The sequence below is a fragment of the Cnephaeus nilssonii genome (assembly GCF_951640355.1).
Source record: "Cnephaeus nilssonii genome assembly, chromosome: 12".
NCBI lineage: Eukaryota > Metazoa > Chordata > Mammalia > Chiroptera > Vespertilionidae > Cnephaeus > Cnephaeus nilssonii.
Genome location: NC_137083.1, coordinates 25215158 through 25240549, shown reverse-complemented (window position 1 = coordinate 25240549; position 25392 = coordinate 25215158). Strand labels below are relative to the sequence as shown.

General features: G+C 39.6%; 1 protein-coding gene across 6 annotated transcripts in view; it reads left to right on the top strand.

Annotated features, from left to right (window-relative positions):
• Window positions 1-2603: 2603 nt before the first annotated feature.
• The window catches only part of DYNC1I1 (dynein cytoplasmic 1 intermediate chain 1), a gene marked incomplete at both ends in the record, with an annotated part of 245523 nt that continues 222734 nt past the window's right edge, over window positions 2604-25392 (top strand). For 2 of the 6 annotated variants that reach the window (XM_079786742.1, XM_079786740.1), the window contains 3 exons: window positions 2604-2711; window positions 9813-9927; window positions 12713-12770. In XM_079786742.1, coding sequence (XP_079642868.1) covers window positions 2604-2711; window positions 9813-9927; window positions 12713-12770 — 281 coding nt within the window. Of the gene's footprint in view, window positions 2712-9812; window positions 9928-12628; window positions 12771-25392 lie in introns of all 6 variants that reach the window. The other 4 variants (XM_079786741.1, XM_079786738.1, XM_079786739.1 and 1 more) reach the window with 2 other exon arrangements.

Sequence of the window (25392 nt, the reverse complement as noted above, 5' to 3'; positions counted from 1 at the left end):
TTCTCTCTCATCATTGATCTCTCTCTCTCTCTCTCTCTCTCTCTCTCTCTCTCTCTCTCCCTCTCTCCCTCTCTCCCTCTCTCCCTCTCTCTCTCCCCCTATCCCTCTTCCTCCCCCTCCCTCCCTCCCTTCCTCCCTCTTTCTCCCTCTCCCTCCCTACTTCCCTACCTCCCTCCCTCTCCCTTCCTCTCTGAAATCAATAAAAAATATATTTAAAACCAAAACAAAATGTTGCTCTGATTTCCCATCACTCTTTATCCCAAATAGAACTCACTTTTCTCTTTTCCCCAGGCTTCACCAGTTGCCTGTACATATCCATTCTTATAAACTCAAGTTGCTATTTCTTGACTTGGGTTCATCTGCATCTCCTGTATTCAGTCTGATGGTTCTGTTATAAGCACCTCTCACCGACATCAGAGAGTTGTTACCGGACAGCTCTGTGTCAGTGGGAGAGGGCTGTTCCCAACTTCGATCCTTGTCTTCTCATATAAATGAATTTATATGAGAAACCTTGACTTCGTTGAGAAAAGCCAGTTTATTAAAGCATGCACCTTTATTAAAAAAAAAAACAAACAACAAAGCAAGCAAACCTTATGAAGCACAGACAGACTCTCAGCTACTCTGAAGAGCCGGTTGGGTGGGGGTCCAAGATGTTATATGCCCTCCTGTTTGTAGGTCTCAAAATTCCTCTGTTGACGATTTTGGTACAGATTCATTCTAAAGGTCTCTTTTTGTAATTTGTTGTGGCCTTCCCAGAATTCATGAGAAGAACCTGGCAACTTTATCTTGCCAAGCCTTGAGTCTGCTGCCTTCTCTGCTTAGGGAGTAAAACTACCCTTTCTTTCCTTACCCCCATTCCCCCCCTTTCTGCATTCTCTCATTAGCAAAGCTTGTTTTGTTTTGTTTTTGTTTTTGTTTTTGTTTTAATCAAATTTACTCTCCTGTCCTTGGCTGGGGAAGATAATGGCTTGTTAGTTACAAGCTGGCTGCAAATAGCCCACACTGTTTGGCCTTGTTTTAATGTTCCTGTCTCAGTTTCCCTATTCCTCCTGCCCTGGAATCCTGTAACCGTTTCCTAACGTGGGTCTGCTTGGATTATTGTGACTACGTGTGATAATAAGTGTGAAGTGCCTGGCTCTCGGTAATCAATAAGCCAGTATCTCCGAGAACATCTCCAACCACAGCACATGCCCACACACCTGAAGGACAAACTCTTGAAGGAGAGGACCTGGTTTTGCTCATCTTTGTACGCTGATGTTTATAGAGTGCCTGGCACAGATTAAATATTCAGAAACAGTTGTTGAAAAATAAAGACAGAGTGTGATCATGAATGGCAGCGATCAGTTATTGTGATTATTATTATCATTTTACAAATCTTTGCCATCACAACATGAGCAGAAATATGTATAGTAGTAACGAACAGTTCTCAACCGGATGTATTTGTCTTTGGGTGACTGTAGGTTCTTGATTATATTCTAAAGATGATGATGAGAAGTGTGAGGATTTTTTCATTATTTTGTATTCTTTGGCTCTTTTTTCCCCCTTCTATTGCTCTGTCATCTTCTTCGGGATATATAATATATTCATCACAGTTGCATACAAATAATATGCAAATGCGTACTCATGACAGTTATGGTTAGTTTTTTTATACTTTTTTAGGAATTTGGGTCATAGGCGTTTCTTCATTTCTGTTTTCATTTTCTTAGTTTCCCAACTAAACATTGTCATTGGTGATTGCTGAGCGTCTTCTCCAAACTCATTTTATTTTAAAATATTCCTGGCACCATCACCACCAGCATCACCGTCACCATTATAATTGAAATTAGATCTCGTTCAGATAAATTTTCCCAAGAATTTGCCTTGGTGTTTGTCTCCCATGTCATGTGTTCACAAACATGTTTTGCTTTGAAAAGGCAAAGTGCCAGAATAAGCAATATTGCATTCAGTATGTAAATGTAAGTTCTCTAGAACTAGGGTTGTGCTGGGGGATGAAATTAATTGTGACAGTTCAGGAGGAATTCTGCAGAAAAAGAAAATTAACATGGTAGGCCTTCAGTGGCTGTCTTCCCTGATGCATATAACGTTAGGCAAAATGAAATCTCCATGTGCCCAAGGTCAGTGGAGGAATGTTTATTGAGTCCATAGGAATTTGAGCAGGGCATGTCTCTAAGGGTTTATGACAGTCTATTTTCTTTTCTCCGTGTGGGCATGAATTGATCCATTATCATCTAAATTGAAAGTCAGGATGATGGTTTTTGTTTTTTTTTGGTTCTCTTTATTTAGTTATCTTTTGTTTATTTAAGAAACTTTTACAGAAAATGTGTTGCTTATTCTGAAATTACTGTTATTTGTCAGACCAGAATGGACTATAACATTGTATTTCTGCAAATATTTATATATACATAAAAGGGGGAAGATTTTATATAGCGTGAGACCAGATCTAACGTAACCTGTTTCTTTGATTCTGGGAAATAGGCTAAATAAGACAACCTGTTATTGCCCCAAAGTTGGGTTTCCTTTTGAATAATTTTTGCAATGATAATGCAGAAAAGTTATTTTTATAAATTCATATTTTTTTTTTCTTTCCCTCCAAGGAAACCAACATGTCTGACAAAAGTGACTTAAAAGCTGAGCTAGAGCGCAAAAAACAGCGCTTGGCACAGATAAGAGAAGAGAAGAAACGGAAGGAAGAGGAGAGGAAAAAAAAAGAGGTAAATCCTGGGTGTCGGGGTGTTTGGTGCGGGAAGGAAAATTACTTAATTCTGAGGGGTGGGTCATACTGATAAACAGGACCCTTTAAAAAAACCTTTTATCATACTTGATATGAAGTGTAGAAATAGCCCACATCTTTCACAAAAATCAGGTGCTAAAGATATTTTTGAATACTTTTCCAAGAAGGAAACTTTGTATAGTAGATGCTTGTGTGTATAGAAACCAGAGCTGCTTCCTTACTTAAAAGTTTTTCTTTAGAGAAAAAGAGAATGTATTTTGATGCCTCATAATCTAAATAAGTGTTGTTTCATACTCTAAGGCAGGGGTGGGGAACCTTTTTTTCTGCCAAGGGCCAGTTGGATATTTATAACAACATTCGAGGGCCATAGAAAATTATCAGCTTAAGATTTGGCCTACTGTATTTGGTCAAACATTTAATTAACTCACCCCTAATGCCTTGGCAGGGCCAGACCAAATGATCTTGCAGGCCTTACACAGCCCAGCCCATGGCCAGACATCCCCCACCCCTGTAAAAGGGTTGGGAGACCAAAGTAACAGATTATAACAATTATTTTCCGACAAAGTAAAACGTAATTGCAGTTGCATATTAGCCTTCTGGCATCTTGCGTTTCTCCATTCCATTCCGCTGTGATTGATGCCATAGTTTATTTGTCCTTGACAGTGTGCATAATGTTTTTCCTTTGGAGATCTTTGCTGTTTTACATGCGGTCTTGAGTGACGTGGAGGTGAGAATTGACAGGGAATGGCTATTCATTTACACGCAAAGCGAAAAAAAGCATTAAGTTATTATGCTTCCTTTCCCTCACATGCCAACGTTCACTGTAGTTTTAAAGCACCTGTTTTCCTTTACTAATAACCGGTTTCCTTTTAAACTGACATTCTAATTTCCAACTTGAATTTCACAGAATTACCACAAAATGCAGTGTGATATGGGAAATCTGGTTCTGAATTGTACCGTCTGCTTCATCTTTGTCAGTTTAGGCTGATGGACACAGGCCACCCTTTCTGTTTCGGCACCAAGCAGCTTCGCCTGCTGAGAGGTGGCTTGTTGCACAGCAGACAGAGCCTGGGAGATTGGGGGTGACAGGTGTGGGAGTGTGGAACACCTGGATCGTAGGCGATCCTGGGCCTCTACCTACTTCTGGAGTTCAAGTCACATAGTCTTCCTGTCCTCATTTCCCAGCGGTCAGGGTGGTTTAAACCCAGGACTCCCCTGGTAATACAGAGTCATAGTTTGCCATCTCAGAGTTTTTAATTCGAAAGATCTAAATGGGGCCAGGTTTGGGGATTCACTTGGACTGCACCATCTTAAAGGTCGGCCCTGGCTATGCATCTTGTCCCCCCGACAACTCATCCCCCCAAAAAGCGCTTTCCTCAGTTCAGTCTAAGCATCTTTTCAGACTGGGAAGACTTGGCTTGTCTGAGCAGCCAGTGCTGTAGGACCAAAGACAGTGAACTCAGGGCTTATGCACACAGGCTTCTGAGTGGACCTGCTGGGAGCCTGGCTCTGCCCTTCACAGCTCGGCCTTGAGTGGGTGTGGGACACTCTGAAACGGTTTCCTCTGTGAAATGGAGAGGAGAGGGGTGCCTTTCCCACGTGCTCTGTGCGGACCCAGGAGACACTGTGGAACAGGGAAAGACACAGAGCTGTGATTCTGCTCCCGAGATCAGCTGCCAGAGAAGGCAGTCCCGTAGACTGGCTGCGTGCGTTTATTAGGATCGCCGTGGGTGAACCAGTTTCTGACAACGCCCTCATTATTGGAAAGGTCTTATAATTCAAGGCCTCTTGTCTCCTGGGATTGTACCATTCTGTTGCTGGAAGAAACCTGGAAGTAATCTATTCTGATCCCTCCATTTCAGATGCTCTTAAATCCTGGAGGCCTGAGTCTTCTCGGTAGCCACCCTCTGTCTCTAGTCTCAGGCCCACCCCCCTTTCAGGCAGTTGTCCAAAGCAGAAGTCCGGGGTAATTCTTTCACCACTCCCTTCCCCAATTTACTACAATGATCATCAGGGCCTGGACAGGCACACCATTTTCATCCCGATTTTCCTTCTCCCTAAAACCCACATTCCAGACAGGCTTAGCTACTTACACATCCCCTGTGGGCCCTGCTCCCGCTTGACTGGGCTTTGTGAATGTTCTCCTCCCTCTGCTTTTACTGTTCTACTTCTCTCAATTGCCCTTCCCCTGGCTGTTAGCTCCATGTCTTTCAGTTCTCAAATGCCCCTTCCTCCAGGAAGTCTTCTGGGATGCCTTTCTGCCTCCATGACTAACTTAGTCCTGCACCCCATCCTCAACCTTATCAAACCATTTAGCACAGAGCATTAGATTTGCCTCCTCACTTGTCTTTCTCTTCTAATAGAGTGTGAACTTTTGAGAACAGGGCTGGATGTTTTTGTTTGTTTTTTATCACTGAGTCAATATCTAGCATAGGTCTTGTCTCTAACAGCAGGCCTTCAGTTAAAGGTTATACAGGGGTGGGCAAAAGTAGGCTTACAGTTTTAAGTACACAGAACAGTCTCCTCCTCCTCCTCCTCCTCCTCCTCCTCCTCCTCCTCCTCCTCCTCCTCCTCCTCCTCCTCTTCTTTCTCTTCTTCATTGTTGAAAGTATTACATAGGTCCTCCTTTTCTCCCATTAACTTCTTCCAGCCCACTCCAGTCCCCACCCCCAGGCCCTCACCACCTCATTGTCTGTGTCCACGGGTTATGCATATATGCATACAAGTTCATTGGTTGATCTTCCCACCCAAGAGTTTATTCTTATATTATTATTTACTAACTACTGTGTTATTGATTTGTATTACAGCTGTATGAGTGAATGAATGAATACATAAACTAGTTAGGGCAGATCTCAGATGCTGGTCACTGACATCCTTTCCATGCATCTGGGATTATTTCCTGCAAATTTCCTTGGACTCTTTTGATCCTGAGTCTATGGGATGCTCTAGTCAATTGGCTACGCTTATTGATCCCTGGAGATTTTCTAGTTTGTATGCTGTTTATAGCGAGTTAGAAATAGCCTTAAGCTTATAGGTTTGCTTTTTAACTTTCTTTAGGCTCATATTGTAAATAAAACAAATTCGGAATAGAAAGGAAACAAAGTGATCTTTGATGCGACTCTGCCTAACTATTTTTGCCACGACTGAAAACTAGTGTGTGTTAGGACCACCCAGGTTGATTGTCGTCTCCACAGAATCCAGAAAACTGTGTACATGTATAAAATTACCACTCTCCGCTCCTTTGCATGTCAACTGCTTTCTTGGCTGTGGTATTATGGATGAAACCTGATTTTAAAATAAATATAGTGGCCACCATTGAAGACACAGACCCAATTTCATGAAAAATTGGCCTCAGTGCGATGAGGTGTGCTTACTGGGGCCACCCTGAAGTTTCGTCCTGTCCTTGGCCTTCTGCCGAATTGCTGCAGGGTAGGATGGACAGGGGTTTCCTGGCCTGTCCTCGCTTGTTCCTCGAATACCCTCAGAGCTGTCTTTGGAGAAGTGACTGATAATTCTCAGCTGATCGTTTTTCTTTGATTATTCCCTCTGGATCTCAGCTGTAATAACCCTTCACAAGCAGAAATGTCATTCCCTGGGAAAGGCACCTTTAGCATATTTTTAATTACCCGCACTGTGAAGTCACTCTTTATTGAGTCATTAAAACACATTAGGATTCTGTAGTATTTACAAGAAAAAAAATAGAAAGTTTCATGATTAGGGTACTTGGTGTAACTATCTTAGATGAAGTAAAATTTTGTTTAGTTTAAGGTGCTAATTGATAACATATAGAATCTGCCTTTATTTTCAACTAGAGACCCAATGCACGAAATTCATGCAAGGAGCTTGGCCCCTCGCAGCCGTGGCAGCTTGTTTTGGCTCTCACAGTCCCAGCTTCGTCTGGAAGGTCGTTCGGCTGTCCGGTCTAATTAGCATATTATGCTTTTATTATTATAGATAAGCCCCAGTAACCTAATTTTACATTTTTCATGATCAACTTTGAACATTGATACCTTTCCTGAGCTTCTGTTACATCTAGATGGACATTTGTCCTTATTTATTTATGTCACTAGAGGCCCGGTGGGGTCCCTCAGCCTGGCCTGCAGGGATCAGTGGACCTCTGCGCCGCCACAGCCCGGCCTTACCCGCCAGCTCCTCAGGCTCCAGCCCGCTGTCCACGTAGATCCCACACAGCACGAAGTAGTGCGAGAAGCAGCAGGCAGCCGGAGTGGAGCCCTAGACTGGGCTGGGCGCAGTGCCACTCCCGCTCATCCTGGCCCCACTGTGCCTGCCGCTACCACTCAGGCTCGCAGGGGCAGTGCCCACGGGAGAGGCTTGCACTGCCACAGCTGTGCTCACCAGCCTTGAGCCTGGTGTCTGGCGCCCATCTGTCAGCTGAGCAGTGCTCCCGCTGTGGGAGTGCACTGACCATTAGGGGGCAGCTCCTGCATTGAGCATCTGTCCCCTGGTATTCAGCGCATGTCAAGCTTAGGCTTTTATATATATATATATATATATATATATATATATATATATATATACACACACACACACATATATATTATATTCTCTATTTCCTTAGGAATTAAGAAAGGTATGCTCTGGCTGTTGTGGCTCAGACAGTTGGATGTCATCGCATGCACAGAAAGGTTGCCAGTTCGATTCCTGATCAGGATACATGCCTGGGTTGTAGGCTTGATCTCTGGTAGGGGGCATGCAGGAGGCAGCCGATCCATGATTTGCTCTCACATCGATGTTTCTCTCTCTCTCTTTCTCCCTTTAGCTCTTTCTAAAAATCAATTTAAAAATCTTTTTAAAAAAAGGTGGAAGGCAAGGAATGAGTTTTAGAGACACCTTGTATTTGGCAGTGAAATTTTGGAGGTGGAATTCAGGTGTACTTTTTGTGCACAATGCATGCATGTTGACATGTGATTTACCTGCTAGTATGTTTCTTGAATGCTTAGTGATTAATGTTAAAATAAATGAAAAAGAAACAGATCCTGTGCCTTTCTGCATAGGACATACATGACAGAAAATTATAGATAATATGCCCTAAGTTTATCCGTTCATGCTATATAAGCTGCCTTAGAACTTCTGTGATGTCCTTTAATAAGTTTTTGTTGAAAGAATGAGGGAAGGTTAATGATTTCTTGTTTTTGATCTTAGAATACAGAAATGGCTTTATTATGAGCATGGGGTCACTGAAAGTTTAGATGACTAAACTTTCAACAGTGGTGTTGTAAAGGGCTTTCTGAAGGGGGTACAGTTGTAAAACATTCTATAGCTATAGAATAACATTTTCCAAGGTCAGATATTCATTCATTCATTCATTCATTCATTCATTCATTCAACACATTTTTTATTGAGCATCTACTATGTGTCAGGCCCTGGTCTAGATGTGAGGCTATAGTGGTGAACAAAAGAAACACGTATCTGCTCTCAATAAAGCTGATGGTCCAGCTATGGCTTAACTCTTTACTGTAAAACCGATTATACAATTCCATATTGGCTTCCTAAGATGAATTTTGCTTATCTTAGTTTTTTTGTTTGCATTTCAGTAGCTGCTATGGTAATTCCTTTTCTTTTCATTACCTCCCTTTTCCTTCCACCCTTCTTTTAACTTTGTGATATGTGAATGTTGATACCCTCACCCTTCTTTTAACTTTGTGATATGTGAATGTTGATACCCTCACTCAAAAGGTCCTTTTTCTCATCTTAGTTCTACCTTTGCCTCTGTTGTACGCATAAACTTTGGAACTTGCTTCAGTAGTTTAAATGTTAAAATCAGAAAAGAACATGAACTGTGTTATCTTCACTGATAGAGATTAAACTGCCATTTCGGAATTTTGGGTCATGTGAGACTGCCGAAAATCCTCTTGCACTTCTCATTAGCCCTCATCCACCCCTATAATGGCTGTTTTTCCTCTAATGACAGGTAGACTCCAAAAATATGAGTGTGCTTTAAGCCAGAGGCAAAGAATAACAGTGTTGAGCTCAGCACTATGTGCATAGATACATTTTGCTTATAATCAGGGTATAGGTTACCAACTGGGAGTAAGTCAGAAGTGCATGGACTCTCTGCTTTAGATGCCAGGATGTAAATTATGGTTCACTGCTTCAAAATGTCCTCTGCACTCCTGGAGGAGGTAATGTACCTGTTAGGGTGCCCGGCTTGCCCCTGGGGAGAAAGTGGGTCTGATAACTGCATCATTGGTTTTTTACAAACTTGAGGACACTCTCACTTCTCTAAACTCACAAAACTTTGTCGGCAGGTAACTGCACGCCAAATAGGACGAAGTAGTGCGGGAAGCAGCAGGCAATTGTTATCCAATTTCAGATGTGGGGCAAATGCTTTGTCTTAAGAAGTAACTGTGTTATGAAAAAGAAAAAGACCTCAATGTTTAAATTCCCCCAGAACCCAGTCACTGACCTTCTTTAACCTGTGTTTTGACTTGTCACTATCCTGTAAAATACATACTGGGCATAGGGTTGACCATAAGAAGCTCATACAATATGTATTTTTAGACAGAATTTGGCAAAGAAAGTTCTCCTAGATGATTTTTTGTACTATATTTTTCTACATGACAATTTTCTCTCCTGAGTTAATATGTATAACGGAACCTGATGCAAGTCAAAAGTCACAAGTAGCAAGACTTATATTCATATTGTTTACATGCCTTAAAAACATTTTAGCCCGGTTTATTGTAAGTCATGCTAAACATAGATTGCTGGTACAAATAGTGTATTTTATAGTGATTGATTTTCTAGCCAATTTTATTTTTTAACCAGATCCCAGTAATTCCTTGTTTGCATAATCTCAAACATGGTGGTGGTGGTGGTGGTGGTGGGGTGGGGGTGAGTATTACAAACACACAACCATCAAGAACTGATAGTATGTTTTCCCAGAAGGGACAAGGAGGTTAGCAGTTATTAAGTGGAGCAGTTAGTCTTTTGTCATCCTTTATACACATGATTATGTCTATTTAGGTTGTTTGCTCAAGCATTTACCATTTCAGTTTCAGCCAGGAAAAGCACACAGGCAATTTTGTTACTAACTTTTCTTGCTGGCATCTACCTTTTAAAGGCTGATATGCAGCAGAAGAAAGAACCTGTTCAGGACGACTCAGACCTGGATCGCAAGCGCCGAGAGACCGAGGCTTTGCTGCAGAGCATCGGTATATCCCCGGAGCCCCCTCTAGGTACTTGAAAGTGCTCTGTGTTCCTGTTACCTTAAATTCGACTTGAGTGGGATATACCATGTCCAGCGTTTACTATTCTTTTACGCCCTTTTTATTTTTTAAGAAATTCTGTGGCTGGTTTATGCTTCAGGCGTATTTATTTTTGGAATTGAGGCTGGAAGGCGATGGGAGGACGGGTTGTAGAGTTGTTCACAATTTGCTGCTTAATGACCGATTATGTGGCCAACTGTCGCCACGGTGTTAGATTATTTTATATTTGTTAAATGAATTGCCACATGGTAAATAAAAAAAAAAATCTTGGAATTTTTGTCTTAAATTGCTCATTTCCATTGCTGAATTCCAACCTCTCAAATATGGTAAATCTGGTTATGAGTTTCATAACTACAGGCCTAGTTATTCCATGATGAAAATAGAATGCTCAGTGGGAAATTTGAAGGAAAACTTAAAATGGTGGCAGATGATCAGCTAACTAACAAATTTAAATGTATTTGACTCTATTGTATATCTTGGTTTTATTGCTAATTGGCATTTTCTTATTGTATATCTTGGTTTTATTGCTAATTGGCATTTTCTCTGTAATACCCCTCCTCCAACTCATTCATTCCTAACTAATTGTCCATGATCTCATTTTATCACTTGGGGCTGGATATTGAACTCTTTGTTTTATTTGTGTTGAAGGTAACCTGTACATACTGTGTTTATTCTGTCACTTAACTATATATTTCTTATGGGATAAGTTATTTTGAATTTTTCTTTATCCATTTGCTTTCTTTACATTTCAGAGTAATTTTAGGGTGTCTGCAAAACTATGTAATATCCAATATAGTTTTTAAAAACTCATAAAATAATACATATAAATAAGTACAATATCAGGTCGCCTTTTAAAAATGGTCTGTTTCCTTTGAATTTTATTATTGGCTTTTATTTTAAAATAAGTTTTTACTGATTTCCATAGTTACTTAAACAAAGAACAAAAATTATCCCATGCGCAATACAATAACAAGTATTTATATCAATGTAGATAAGAAAAAGAGCAGTATTCAATAAGCCTACAAATTATTAAGTGTTGCTGAATATAATTTAATATGTACACACAAAACTAAAACACCATGAGAAAGCATTCTATAGTCAACTTCAATTTGTAGTAAATAAAGTCATATCTAACAATGATTATCATAAGCCCCAATAAGATGTTGATTATTTTGCTGAGCTTCTTATGGTGTGGCAAATATAACCTATGGGATATATGACTAATGGACTTTCTTCGAGGAGGTTGACAAACTTTTTTGTATTTAGTTGACATGTGATATAAATTAGATGCTTTGTAATCAATTATATTTTCCCCTTAAAATAGCTTTGGAAAGTTTGCTGCAATGTGAATGAACACAGGTTAAACACAATAGTAGTATGTCCTATTCTTCCTTGCCCCACATAAAGCCAGTAGATAAACTTTAAGGATTAAACAGTTAAATATCCCTAAACCGTAACCAAACGGAACTGTCCCTGCATCCCAACCAACAGGCCTTGGCAACCGTGGGCCGCATTTTGAGTTTTCATCCATCTCCCTGACTTACCCTCTGACTTACTGTGAGGATAATCAGTGAATTAATTATGGGACCACATGAAAATTCCTAGTTTCTTGACAGATCTGCCATTGTGTTGTAGGATTTGGACAAAATAGTTAAACCCTTTCCCCTATTAAATAAATAAAAGGAAATTGCACATGATTGAAACCAAATGGGAATCTGCACTCAGGGACTGGCGTTTCTTGCTGCCCACCTGGCTTCTTTGGCATGTGTGAGATTGAGAACCCGTTGAATTTGCCTGGCCTGCAGCCACCGTGGCTATTCGGTGCAGCTTCCATCTGATGGACATTTGGCTCATATTGGAAAGCGAGAGGGGAAAAAAATACATTTGCATTTTCTTTAGCTTTCTGCTTGTGCTATCCTTGCTCTCAGCTTCTCAGCTCGCACTGACCTTGACCTTTGAACTTGTGTCTCCTGTCTTCAGAATGGCAGTTTGCTTGTGTGCTCATGGCAGTGCCATTGAGAGCTGCCAGAGGCAAGCAACACAAGTCCCAAACACAGTAAGCAGTACAAAGGGATGAAACTATTAATTAAATGTAAAAATAAAGCATCCTGACATGTTTCTTTGTTTTGAAAGAGATTTTTAAATTACCAGGTTCAGCATTTACCCTTCCTTCCTCACTTTGCTCCTCTTAGCAAATGCAGTTTATAGTCCACGGATGATAGATTTCTCTCCAAATGCAGACAGAATTAACTGAACCTTCTTGACCGTTTAAATGATCCAGAATCACTTATTTCATCATCCTGTAAAGTTTTACAGACACTCCATTTTATTTTTTAATAGGTCACATCTATACTAACAAAATAAAGTGGAGAATTGGAATTATCTGGATAGTTCATACTAGAGAGATCTTTGACTTGAATTATCTGGATAACTATTTTGATTCTCCATTTTACTTTGTTAAGGTGGACATGGCCTTAGAATCCCTAAGTTAATTCTGTCTAAATTCATTTCAGATTTTCATTTCCAAAATATATAAAATTCACTTGACTTTCTTCCTTTTCTTTCCTTTTTTGTTTTTTTTTTTCCATATCCCATCTCAATTTCTCCTGGCCATATAACCACTTTAATTTGGGTCCATTTGTTTTGATTTGTCTGACACTGCTCTTCCCAGTGCAGTCGCTGCATTTTTTAACATGGGATACCTGTTATTTTCATTATTTAGTCCCAACCCCTATGTCTCCCTCCTCGAAATCAGTGAGCACTCCCAGTGAAGCTGGAAGCCAAGACTCAGGTGACCTGGGACCATTAACAAGGTAAGAATTGTCCCTTTACAAATGGGCCTATGTGCATGTACCTGTATACTCACTCATTTTATGTTTAACTTTATGGTGGCTTGCTATTTTATTCGTATAGCAATGATTTTGAACACTAGGAATTATAAACGTATATATAATCCTTCCTTGAGTGAGCTAATTAACAGCTGTGTGTTGTTATAACAACCACAAATATATCCATTAGCTTGGGTTTAAAAGGAAGCAGGGAAGGACCCAGTACAAATGGAATGTATACCTGTGTTCTCATTATCCTCCTTCTGTGTGGTTTCCATGCGAATCTTTGTGAATAGACCACTAAGGTGTTCTAAACCTGAGTTTCATTTTCCAAGCATCCTTTCGTTTTCTTACTAGAGCCGACTAATTTGAGAACTCAGTCCCCAAAGTGTTTCTATTGTTATTACTAATTATGATGATCACCAGCGTTCACTGCTCTGTTTTGTGAGTCAATTTTTTATTGCCCTGTGGCTCCTGGAAGATTATATAACTTCTGAAAACAGATCTAGACATTCTCTAACTGAACCCCCTGAAAGGATATCCAAAAGGTAAAGATGTGAAGAGGGCAAGGAGAAGGCTCATTGATATCTGTGGAGTCCTGGTAACTTTCTTAATGCAGTTGCCTTCACCGGGATTCCCACATGCAGGTGCACATATGCAGCTGATGTGAGTGGGGCCGGGGGACTTGTGGCAACTGGTTAGCAAACACCTTGTTTATAAAGGCCAGATGGTCTCCTCACAGCTCAGGCTGGTTGAGCTTATGTGGGAATATGGACCCAGTTTTTCACATCTTTCCATTTTCCACGAGAAGCTAAAAATTCAAGTATTTGTGCAATAATCTCCTAAACGTTAAATGGCCATGACTTTGTTAGAAGTAGTTGTGGGCCAGAATTGGCCTGTGGGTTGGCAATTTGTGACCATTAACCCTGTCTACCTGTTTATATTTCTTGCTACTATATGTATTACTGGGGGAGAGGTATAAAATTTTGCATTTTTTTTCTCTGAATACATTATCATAAGAATTATCTTCTGAAAGTGCATTGTCTCCACATAGTCGATTTGGGTAGAGAAAAATATGGAAAGAGTATAGTTTAGTATTAGCCTGAAGTGTAGGATGGCTATTTCTTTCTTTCTTTCTTTCTTTTTTTCTGAAACCAACATGTAAGATTGTAATTACCGAACCCATATCAGCCTGTTGGTGTGTTTCAGACTTGAGTATGTATTTTGTTTTGATAGGGCCTTTTAAAACCAATGGCCACTGCTTTCAATTTGAGAAGAATGAAAATAGAGGTTTTTGTGGTTTATTTTAGCAAATTGCCTTTGTGATTTGGGGCGGCACATGTCTTCTCTCATCTTTCGCTTCGAATGCTTCAAAAGGTCTTTGAGGGGAAAGAAAACGTAATAATAACACAGTTATGTAAGATCTAACATTGTTGTAAGAGCTAGCTGGCACAATATAATCACATTCCTTAGTGGGTTCATGGGTCTATCATTAAGTTAATATATTTGCCTCTTTCTATGCAATGATGGTGTAGTGTCCATTAATGCTTAGCTTCAAGGGCTGCAGTTAGCAGTATTAAGTTCTGTTACTGAGTTCACAGTTGATGAGCCCTTTTGAAAGCTTTCTAGAGAAAGCTGACCTGTGCTGTTAGCATTCTGGGGACAGCAGCAATTTCTCCTTCTCAGAGACCATCATTCTTCATATTTCCCCCTTCCTTAGATGACTTTTTTATTAACTCAAAAAATCACTTTGGAGGAAGTGCTATCCAGACCTATCCCACACAAACTCCAACTAGCTTCAATTCTTTATAGGAACGTCCTGGCATGAGTAGACAACTTGAAGTCAATGATTAAATTCCATGCTAAGTGTAGGTTTCATAGGAAGGCAAGAAAATTGGCATTGAGGAAATGATGGTTTTTCAGAAAAACTAAGCACAAAATTTGCTTGAAGAGAAGGCATGAGGAATAGCTTAGTAAGTCTTGCCCTTGTTTTGAACTTAGGAAAATTCCACGCAAATTTATGTTTTTGCTTCCATAAAATAGACATTTGAGTCAAATTTCAGGAGAATATTATATTTGTTGTTAAAATTCCACTTGGAATGTGTTTTCCTTAGAAGAAACATCTCTGAAACAATTCCGATTAACACTTCATAAAACATGAGACTGGGAAAAGAGCGTGGTAATTCCTTAGCATATAACTCTGTAGTCATAAATTTGACTTTTTATGTGGAATTTGGACTCTGAAAAATGGAAAATCTTTCAGAAGATAACTTACGGATCAAATTAACACGTCTGGTCCTACGGGTGCACATAAATTCTGTCATTCATTTGCCAATATTTCAAACCAAAATTGACATTTTCTTTACAGAGTCAAATGGGTAAACATTTCTTATATAATCCCTATAAGTGGTTAATTTGCAAACTGGCATGCTGGCTATACCTGTTATAAAGAAAAGGTTAAATCAGTACTTTTAAAAAATCAAGTGTAACAAAATTTCTTTTATTGATTTATAAATAATTAAGCAGTTGACTTAATTTTTTAAAAGACTTAAAAGAGAATTGGAATGTATAATAATTTTTCAATTTTAGTAGCATGATTTAATTTTTGTAAACTTGAAGTATCACAATTTGTTTTGCAATTTCTGCTTCTGCTGTTATGGCCTGCTTCTCACTTACAATTTACATTTGTGGTATTTTATATTGTCTTAAACAACTTCGGCAGAACTAATTAATCATTTCTCAGTTAATTATACTGGGCAAATACAATGCTCAATATTACTCATAAAATATGTGAAAGACTAGTTTTACTTATAAACATAGATATAAAAAACCCTAACTATACTATATCGAACCAGAATTCAGCACAATATTAGTGGGATACCATGCTATGAGTAATTTAGCATTCATTAAATAAATCAAAGATATTTCAGTGTTGGAAAATGTGTTACCATAATTCAGCATATGGAAAGATCAAAGGGGGAAAAATCATTGCAATATATACTGAAATGGTACTTGGGAAATTTAAACATCTATCCCCATATTTTAAAACTTAGTAAAAAACTTGGTAAAATTCAGATATTTGATAAACTCTGCCTTTCTCTGACCACCATCTAGTGAGCTCTCAAATAAGGAATTGAGAATAATTTGTTCATGGTCAATTTGTGCTGGCGGTACCTGGTTACCCTTTCTTTAAAAATATTTTTTTAATTGATTTCAGAGAGGAAGGGGAAGGAGAGAGAGATAGAAACATCAATGATGTGAGAAAATCATTGATCAGCTGCCTCCAGCACGCCCCGCACAGGGGATTGAGCCTGCAACCTGGGCATGTACCCTGACTGGGAATTGAACCATGACCTCCTGGTTCATAGGTCAATGTTCTACCACTAAGCCACACCATCCGGGCTGGTTACCTTTTTTTTTTTTTTTTATTGTCTAAAGTTTTACATATGTCTCCTTTTTCCCCAGTTGACCCCCCCCTCCAGCCATTCCCACCCCAGGCAAGCCCCCACCACCCCAGTGTCTGTGTCCATTGGTTATGCTAATATGCATGCATACAAGTCCTTTAGTTGCTCTCTAACCCTCCCTCCCCTACCATTTGTCTCTAGATCAATCTATTCTTGTTCATCAAATTATGTTGATCATTATATTCCACATATGAGTGAGATCATGTGATATTTATCTTTCTCCGACTGGCTTATTTCGCTAAGCATAATGCTCTCCAGTCCCATCCATGTTGTTGCAAATGGTAAAAGTTCCTTCTTTCTTATAGTGGCATAGTATTCCATTGTGTAGATGTACCATAGTTTTTTAATCCATTCATCTGCTGATGGGCACTTAGGCTGTTTCCAAATCTTAGCTATTGTAAATTGTGCTGCTATGAACATAGGGGTGCATATATCCTTTCTGATTGGTGTTTCTAGTTTCTTGGGATATAGTCCTAGAAGTGGGATTACTGGGTCAAATGGGAGTTCCATTTTTAACTTTTTGAGGAAACTCCATATTGTCTTCCACAGTGGCTGCACCAGTCTGCGTTCTCACCAGCAGTGCAGGAGGGTTCCTTTTTCTCCATATCCTTGCCAACACTTGTCATTTGTTGATTTGTTGATGATAGCCATTCTGACAGGTGTGAGATGGTACCTCATTGTTGTTTTGATTTGCATCTCTCAGATGATTAGTGACTTTGAGCATGTTTTCATATGTCTCTGGGCCTTCTGTATGTCCTCTTTCGAAAAGTGTCTATTTAGATCCTTTGACCATTTTTTGATTGGATCGTTTATCTTCCTTTTGTTAAGTTGTATGAGTTCTCGGTAAATTTTGGAGATTAAACTCTTATCTGAAATATCATTGGCAAATATGTTCTCCCATGCAGTGGGTTTTCTTGTTGTTTTGCTGTGCAGAAGCTTTTTTATTTTGATGTAGTCCCATTTGTTTATTTTCTCTTTAGTCTCCATTGCCCTAGGAGCTGTGTCTGTAAAGATATTGCTACAATATATGTCTGCTATTTTGCTGCCTATTGAGTCTTGTAGGATTTTTATGGTTTCCCGTCTTACATTCAAGTCCTTAAGCCATTTTGAGTTTGTTTTTGTGTATGGTGTAAGTTGGTGATCTAGTTTCATTTTTTTGCATGTATCTGTCCAAATTTCCCAGCACCATTTATTAAAGAGACTGTTTTGACTCCATTGTGTGCTCTTGCCTCTTTTGTCAAATATTAATTGTGCATAATGACTTGGGTCAATTTCTGGGTTCTCTGTTCTGTTCCATTGGTCTATATGTCTGTTCGTGTGCCAGTACCAGGCAGTTTTGAGAACCGTGCCTTGGTAATATAGCTTGATATCTGGTAATATGATTCCTCCAACTTTGTTCTTTCTCAGGATTGCTGTGGCTATTCGGTGTCTTTTTTTTATTCCAGATGAATTTTTGGAGAGTTTGTTCTAGATCTTTGAAATATGCCATTGGTATTTTAATGGGGAGTGCATTGAATTTGTACATTGCTTGGGTAGTATGGACATTTTAATGATGTTGATTCTACCAATCCATGAACATGGTATGTTTTTCCATTTGTTTATGTCTTCCTCTATATCTTTTTTCAATGTCCTGAAGTTTTCCAAGTACAGGTCTTTTACGTCCTTAGTTAAGTTTATTTCTAGGTATCTTAATCCTGGTTTCCCTTTATTTACTTGGTGATTCCAGTGGAGAAAAACATATATTGTCTTCTAAGGTACTCTGATGAACCAAAGGCTAAAGGGAGGACAATAAGGTTTTAGTAAAAGTGAAGAAGTACAATAAAATAATATAAAACCTTGGAGGAAATTTAAGAAGACTATAACAATTTTCTATATATAAAATTCTTTAAATTATCATCATGTAAAGAGAAGTCAACAGGATGCCACCAGCTAATTGGACTCCAGGGAAGACCAATATCACTGATCCAAGTCAGTCTCTTTGGAAATTAGAATAAAATATACACTGTGGGGTTTTCTCTTCATGCAGCACATTGCCTGATTAGTTAAATGTTTTTTATATCACTCTGTCTTCCAGAGAGTGTACTGTGTACATACATGTGGTCATAGCAACACATGAAGCATCTCTTTTAGCAAAGGGATTGCTGACCTTTCTTCCTGAGAAAAGGCTTGCTTGACAGCAGCTCTCTGATGGGTTCCTTCTGAATTCCACTCCGATGGACTTCCTGTATGGCTCAGTGTGGCCCATACCATGTCAGGGCTTTAATGCTAGGCAACAGGTGAGATTCTCATACAGTAAGTTAATAAAAAGTCTTTTTTTAAAAAGAGTATTTATTGGTATAAATATTTGTTGCACTGTCGCGGTTTTATTCCCGACATCAAAAAATCTTTATCATCATTATTGCCAGTCCTGAGTAAGGAAATAATTAAGGTTGGGAAGTAAAACATTAACTCATTAATTAAATGCCATCCTTAATTAATGACGGTGACAGATTGAGTAATATGATGGATTTTAAAATGTCCATATTATACTTTTGGAAATGGCATTTGGGAAATGGATTTGAGGATGACATTGACTGGAGGTTTTCTATTGGGCACTGTGCTCACATTGGTCCAAACTGTTTTCTTCATCTGATTAGGGACTAGTGATTTGTTTGACAGAGAAACTGTGGGACTCAAGGGAACTCACTATTCTGCCTTTAAGCTGTCTCTCCACCTTAAAGAGGAGAGGAATAATGTGAAAAGTCGGGTTCCAAACATTGCACTTGCTTCAGGGACTACCTAATGTACCTAAAGCTGTTAAGTTCATTTGATGGAGAAGAGAGCTGGACTTCGTCTATTTTTTTTTTCTCAGCACAAACCAGCATTTTAAAGACAGGCTTCCCTTCTTCAACGTGGGAATAAGTCTGAAAATTCTACTGGGACTGTGTGGTGACATCATGCAGTACAACACTGAGTTCCTTTTAAGTGGCTTAGTAGTACTTAAGGGGGAGTCAGGCAGACATGTCCTGCTTTATTCTTTCATTTTTAAATAGCTAAAGTAAAAACTATTTTGGGGGAATCAGCTTTTCTTCACACTTCAGACTCATCTGCAAAAGAGCAAGTGGAGACCATTCATTTATTCATTCATGTGTTAATTCAATAAATAACTGAGAATTTACTGTGTGCAGCACATACAACAAATGTTAAATGTTAAACCTGACAGGAATATAAAGATAACAATTCTTCTTACTTCTAAAGAGCCTGATTCCAGTAAGTTGACAGATTTAATTTGAAGCCATCTAAGGAAATGTAAGGAAATTACAGCTCTCAAATATTTGTATATTTCATAAGCAATAGTGTCATAAACCATTATTTCCAGATTATCTATAATTAATTTGTATTCATGTGGGAAGAGTGATTTTGATTCGTTAGTACCCTACATAGAGTCTTAACATATATTAGGTTCTTGGTAAATGTCCATTGACTTGTATGTGTGTGTGTGTGCACGCACATTCATGTGTGCTTGCATACATACTTATGCATATGCACAGATTGCAAAAAACTGGGTGGGATGGGTGTAGGATAAGTGGAGGGATAAGGACAAAGATAAAAACAAGGAAGATCAAGGTTGTTGGGCAAGTTGCCTGAAGGTGAACTTGATTCAAGGAGAACTATGGGCAGTAGTTATAAGACTGAGGTACAAGGCAAGGATTTCCTCACAGAAACAAGTCAGAAATCCAGTTCCTGGGCTCAAAGCTAAAAGTCAGAATGGGAATAGCAGTGTGTTTGGCTCGATGCTGAGGCTCTGGGCTTTGCAACAGTGATCATTACCTCCTGAAGACCTTTTTCAGGCTTGGTCTTAAAGCTTGATACAGGGCTACTATTGAGGTCAAGTGGATTGTAGATTGGCAAAAAGAGCTGTGGAGCCTGGCCAGCTCAGTGGTTGAGCATCCACCTATGAACCAGGAGGTGATGGTTCGATTCCCAGTCAGGGCACATGCCTGGGCTCAAGTCCCCAGTGTGGGGCATGCAGGAGGCAGCCAATCAATGATTCCCTCTCATCATTGATGTTTCTATCTCTCTCTCCCTCTCCCTTCCTCTCTGAGATCAATAAAACATTTTTTTAAAAAAAGAACTGTGAAATAAGAACTGTGGTAAGGTATTTCTTTATTGTTTTATAGAAATCAAGTTATTTTTGAATGAGGCTATCTAGGAAAGATATATTTATAGAGTAAGCCATTTGAGATGGGTCTTGAAGAGTGTATATGCTTTGGACAGGTAGAGATGGGAGAAAGGGCACTCCAGATGATGGGAAAGGCATAAACAAAGGAAAAGGGTGGGGGAAGTATGGGTTTTAAAATGCATGTTAAGGGGGAAGTGTCAAAAGAGATCAGAATCTGGGAGACAAGTATGACTTTTGAGATAGTTGAGATCCCTGGCTGCTTTACCTGGTACTAATTTGAAGAATTTTTACTTAATAGCTTGTTAAAAATACAGGCACCTACGTCACAGGTCTGAGGTGAGGTCTGGAACACTGCAATTTTTTAATGCTTTCAAGATCTGAGGACTAGTTAGGGAAACCATTGGTCTAATAAAAAGGACTGACACTAGAGTTGTGCGAGTAGAAAAGGAAATAAAAGGCAGATCGGAGAAGAAAAGGTAAAATGACTCTGGTGTACAGATGGACATGTAGTAAAGTGGGACTTAGAGCTCAACGGTGATGAGGACTTTGGGATTATTTGTGCAGAAGATGGAAGTGAGGGAGAAGCCACCATGGAAAGAATAAGGACCCTGCCAAAATTGGTCATGGGATTTGATGGTTTGGAGTTGTCCTAGTCATGATCAACATCATCATCACCATCATTTTTGTTACTACTGTTATTGCTTGTGTTGTTTTATTTCCATAAATTGAGTTTCTGGAAGTAAAATGAGTCCAGGAGTTTATTGTGTTTATGATTCTTGCTACATTTTGGCATATTGGTTTCCAGAAGAACTGTACTGACTTTAAATGCCACCAGCAGTGTATAACAGTGCCTTATTCATGCTGAGTGTTAGCATTAGCAAATGACAGAGTACTGCCTTCCAAGTATATCTCTTTCTTATAACCAAAACCCACAAAAGGTAAGAGCAAAGATACTCTTTAGGGAAGAATTTGAAGGCTTTCTACTCTGAGGTCTAACAATGATGGGAAGAAGAATGGAAACCACCAACTTAGCTGTTGATAAGAGCTAACAGGAAGAAGTTAACGCATCAGAGAGCAAGGTATATGCAACACAGATAACATGTGTTTTACTCCTGTTATACTTTCAACAGTTGTCTAGGCAATGTTTTTGTTTTTTGAAATTTTACCTTATCTAAAACTGAAACTGAGCAGATGAAATTAGACCAATGAAGGGAGAATTTTATAAGAAGTTGGACAGTGATGAATTGGTAGAAGGTTTAAAATATAAAGTTTTGTTAGTCTCTTAGTAGGTTACTGCTAATTTGAAGACTTTTGATGTCTTGTCTATTCTTTTTTTCTGAAATAGTTTTACATGTGTTTTTTTTTAAATTTTAGTTTTCAACTACAGTTTACATTTAACACTATTTCATATCAGTTTCAGGTGCAGCAAAGTGGCCAGAATGTTTTTTGCTATTCTTAAAAGAAGTATGGACAATCAAATTGTCCTCCCAAATTATAAACTAACTGTTACATGGTGGGCCTTTTTAGATGAGATAATAGAAGCCACAATGTGTACATGAATAGAGCTACTAGTAAATAAGTGAATGATTATTTGCCATGGCATGGAAAACTTCTGTACCTAGTATTTTGAAACAGACTTGGGAAATGTGACCTTAATTGGCAGGTGCAATCCATTTGTGGGACCACAGAACCATGACAGTGCCCCTTAGTCCAGAGTAGGTAAGGAATTACTGGGTTACTCAAGGTCTGTGCTAACAGCAGGGTCCCTATGAAAGAGATTAGAGATCCTCCTTTAAGTACTCAGAGAGTTAACCTAAGAAGTAACGAAAACTGACCAGTGCAGACAAATGCAACTCTTTATAATAAGCAAATAAAGCCAGGTGGGTTCCCATACAGGAGCCCTAGACAAAATCTAATTGCATAGTTAAAGAACCATTAATTACGTCAGCCAGGAAGGGTTGGTCATCTCAGGAATCAGGGAAATTGGAGACTGGCAGCAGTGAGGGGGTGTGTCTGGCCTTGCTGAAAGATGTAGCTGTGGGCAGGGGGCAGGGAGGAGAGATAGAGCAGGGAGAAGCTGTAGTAGTTAAACATTCAGCTTTATTTGTTCTGATTTCAAAGACACTGAGGCCATCCAGCTTCCCGGGAAGCTGGCCTTCAAGGAGAGAAGCTGTCAGGCTTGTATAATGGCTATGCAGGCAGTTATTGTTCTCATGAGAAATTGGTAAATTGGCATCTCAAATAGAGTTATTAGACCAAGTGGACTAACTTAGCCACCTAAATCCAATACACTAGGCACTGATGACAATGAGTTTATGTCCAGATCCTATCCCTTTCTTTAAACACCAAGTCGAGTGGAATCTCTGATCTTTTTTGGAAAGTGTATCTCCCTGCTCCGCCTTCCAAAGGATGATGAAAGTACAGTCCAACACCTGGCTGACTGGCACAGAGTCAGTAACCATTGAAAAGAGATTATGACTATCATTGTTAATCTTTCTTATGGCATTTAGTTTCTTTCCCCAGCTAATATTGATGGAAGCTTTAAATTGTGCCAGGCGCTATGCAAGTGATGAAAACGACTTTCTTCCTTGCATACGTTATCAGTATATCACTAGGTATAGATATTCATGTCTCACTCTTCTACTAAAATGTAAGATTTTTAGGTGCAAGTTCTATGTCCCACAGCACTCCTGTGGAGCCACTTATACGGCATATTTTACTTTCTGCCTTATTTTACTAAACTATTTATGTATGTTTTATCTCTCCATAAGACTGGCAGATGCCTTAAGAACTCTTTTAATACCGAATAATAATATTTTACATATTAGCCCTTTAAAAGATATTTTTTGAGTAAGTAAATGAGTGTTTTCTTAAAAAAACATCCTCTCCCTGCATACATTGACTGGTCCATTCTAGAAATGATTGAAAACCACAACTGAGTACTATATGGCAATACTATGGTGATTTCTATGTGGCAATACTAGTATGTTGTACTAGTACAGTGGTCGGCAAACTGCGGCTCTCAGGCCACATGTGAGCCGCAGTTTGCTGCTCTGTTGACTAATGAGTTTGCCGACCACTGACCTAGACTCTCGATTCCAATAATTACAGGCTGTTGTTGTTCCTTGTGATTAAGCCCCTATCCCAGTGGTTGGCAAACTCAGTCAACAGAGCGGCAAACCGCAGCTCGTGGCTCGCGAGCCGCAGTTTGCCGACCACTGTGCTAGTATGTTATGTTCACATATCTTTACTTACAATTTCACTACTCCTTTCATTTTAAACATACACTACCTGGTAAGATTTCAAACTGCCCCAAAAGCTGTGGGGAAGCCATCATTTTATTTTCAATCACACCATAACTTGATTGGAAAGCAAGACCGATGTCAATTGGTTAAATAAAAGTATAGCAACTTGGAGGAAGAAAGCTGAAAAGCAGTTTAATAATCATCTAATGCTTTTTTAAAAATCGGGCAGAAAGGCCCCCTAAGGGCCCCCAGGCTGCCTGCATCCTCATTGGCTGAGCAGCGGGGTTCAGCAGTGTCCAGAGCACAAACCTGGCCCAGGCGTGGCCCTCTCCAAGGTGCTGCCATTACAGGGAAGGTTTTCTGCAAGCTTGCACAGAAGGAATTCAGCGAACGTTTAATCCAACTTCTTAGGCTACCCTTGGAAACACAAACAACCTTTGTCCATTTAATATATTGGCTTTAAGTTCCTTTTCAAAGAAAAAGTGCATTTTGCCCAAGGTCTGAACACCCCACAGGTAATAACGGGAACAATGAAAATAAAATAAAACCAGGACACTTGATAGCATCCTTGGCTGACTACTTACCTACTGCTCGTTACTGTCAGTAGCTAGGATTTCTTTTACTGGATAATATGTGTGTTACTGTGGGGGCAGGAGCGTGGTGGGTGAATTACATGGACCCCTTTATCATTCTGGCTGAGTAAATGCAAATTCCAGCTGCTAATCTGTGGACTTAGGGGATGATTCTGATGGAATCTTCATTTGTACTGCTGACAGGTACAATGCGTTCAGTGAGCTGTCAGATAAGCAACAGAACAGCCCAACCACCTGGGGTCTGCTGCATTCTTCACCTGCCTGGGAGAAGTGGAAAAGGTCAATAAAGGTCGTTCCATCAGAAACCTCCAGGCAAACTGAGGGCAAAGCAGCTGATCCCAACCCTTAGGAGGGAATGCTTCTCATAGTCAGCCAGAGCCTGAGGTAGCTGTTCTGTCTAGAGCCAAAGAAATGCCCTTATAGATAAAAGGTTTGATCCCCAGAGACTGTGAACGGCAAACATGAATCGCTATAATGGGTCCCATTACTTCTTCTGTTTGAAACACGTGGAAGGAATCAGTGCCCAGAACCAGGAAGGGCTGCTTTTCTTGAGCAGAGAATGAGTCCAGGGCATTGCTTCTCACCCCTGCCTGCATGTTAGAGTCACTTAGGGAGTTTTCAAAAATACGGATGCTTGGGTCGCGCCTCACACTTTGTGATTTAATTGGTCTGAGAGTGGCCTGGGCCTTAGGCTAGGCTTGAGTTAATCACAGGTCTAGATGCTGACATATTTGAGCGTCAGTGATGCTTTCTTTCTGCTGACTAATGAAAGCAATAGTCCAGCCCACTCGTTTTCTAAAGGTGGTTTCAGGGTCAGCCATAGCATTTCCTGGGAACTTGTTAAAATATAAATTCCCAGGACCCCACCCCAGATCTACGGAATCAGAATTTCTGGAGTTGGAGATCAGCATTCTGTATTTTTAGGAAGCCCTCCAGGTCATTCTGATTCATGTCAATGTTTGCCAGCCACTATTTAAGTCCAGACCTTGCTGCTCAGATGAGGTCCACAGACTGGCAGCATCTGTGTCCCCTGGATCTGTCACATAGGTAGGTCACTGGCTCAAAGAAATATTTGGTAGTAGATATGTGGTAGTAGTAAGAGCAGCTATTGTTTATCATATGCTTTGTGCTTTATAGGTATAA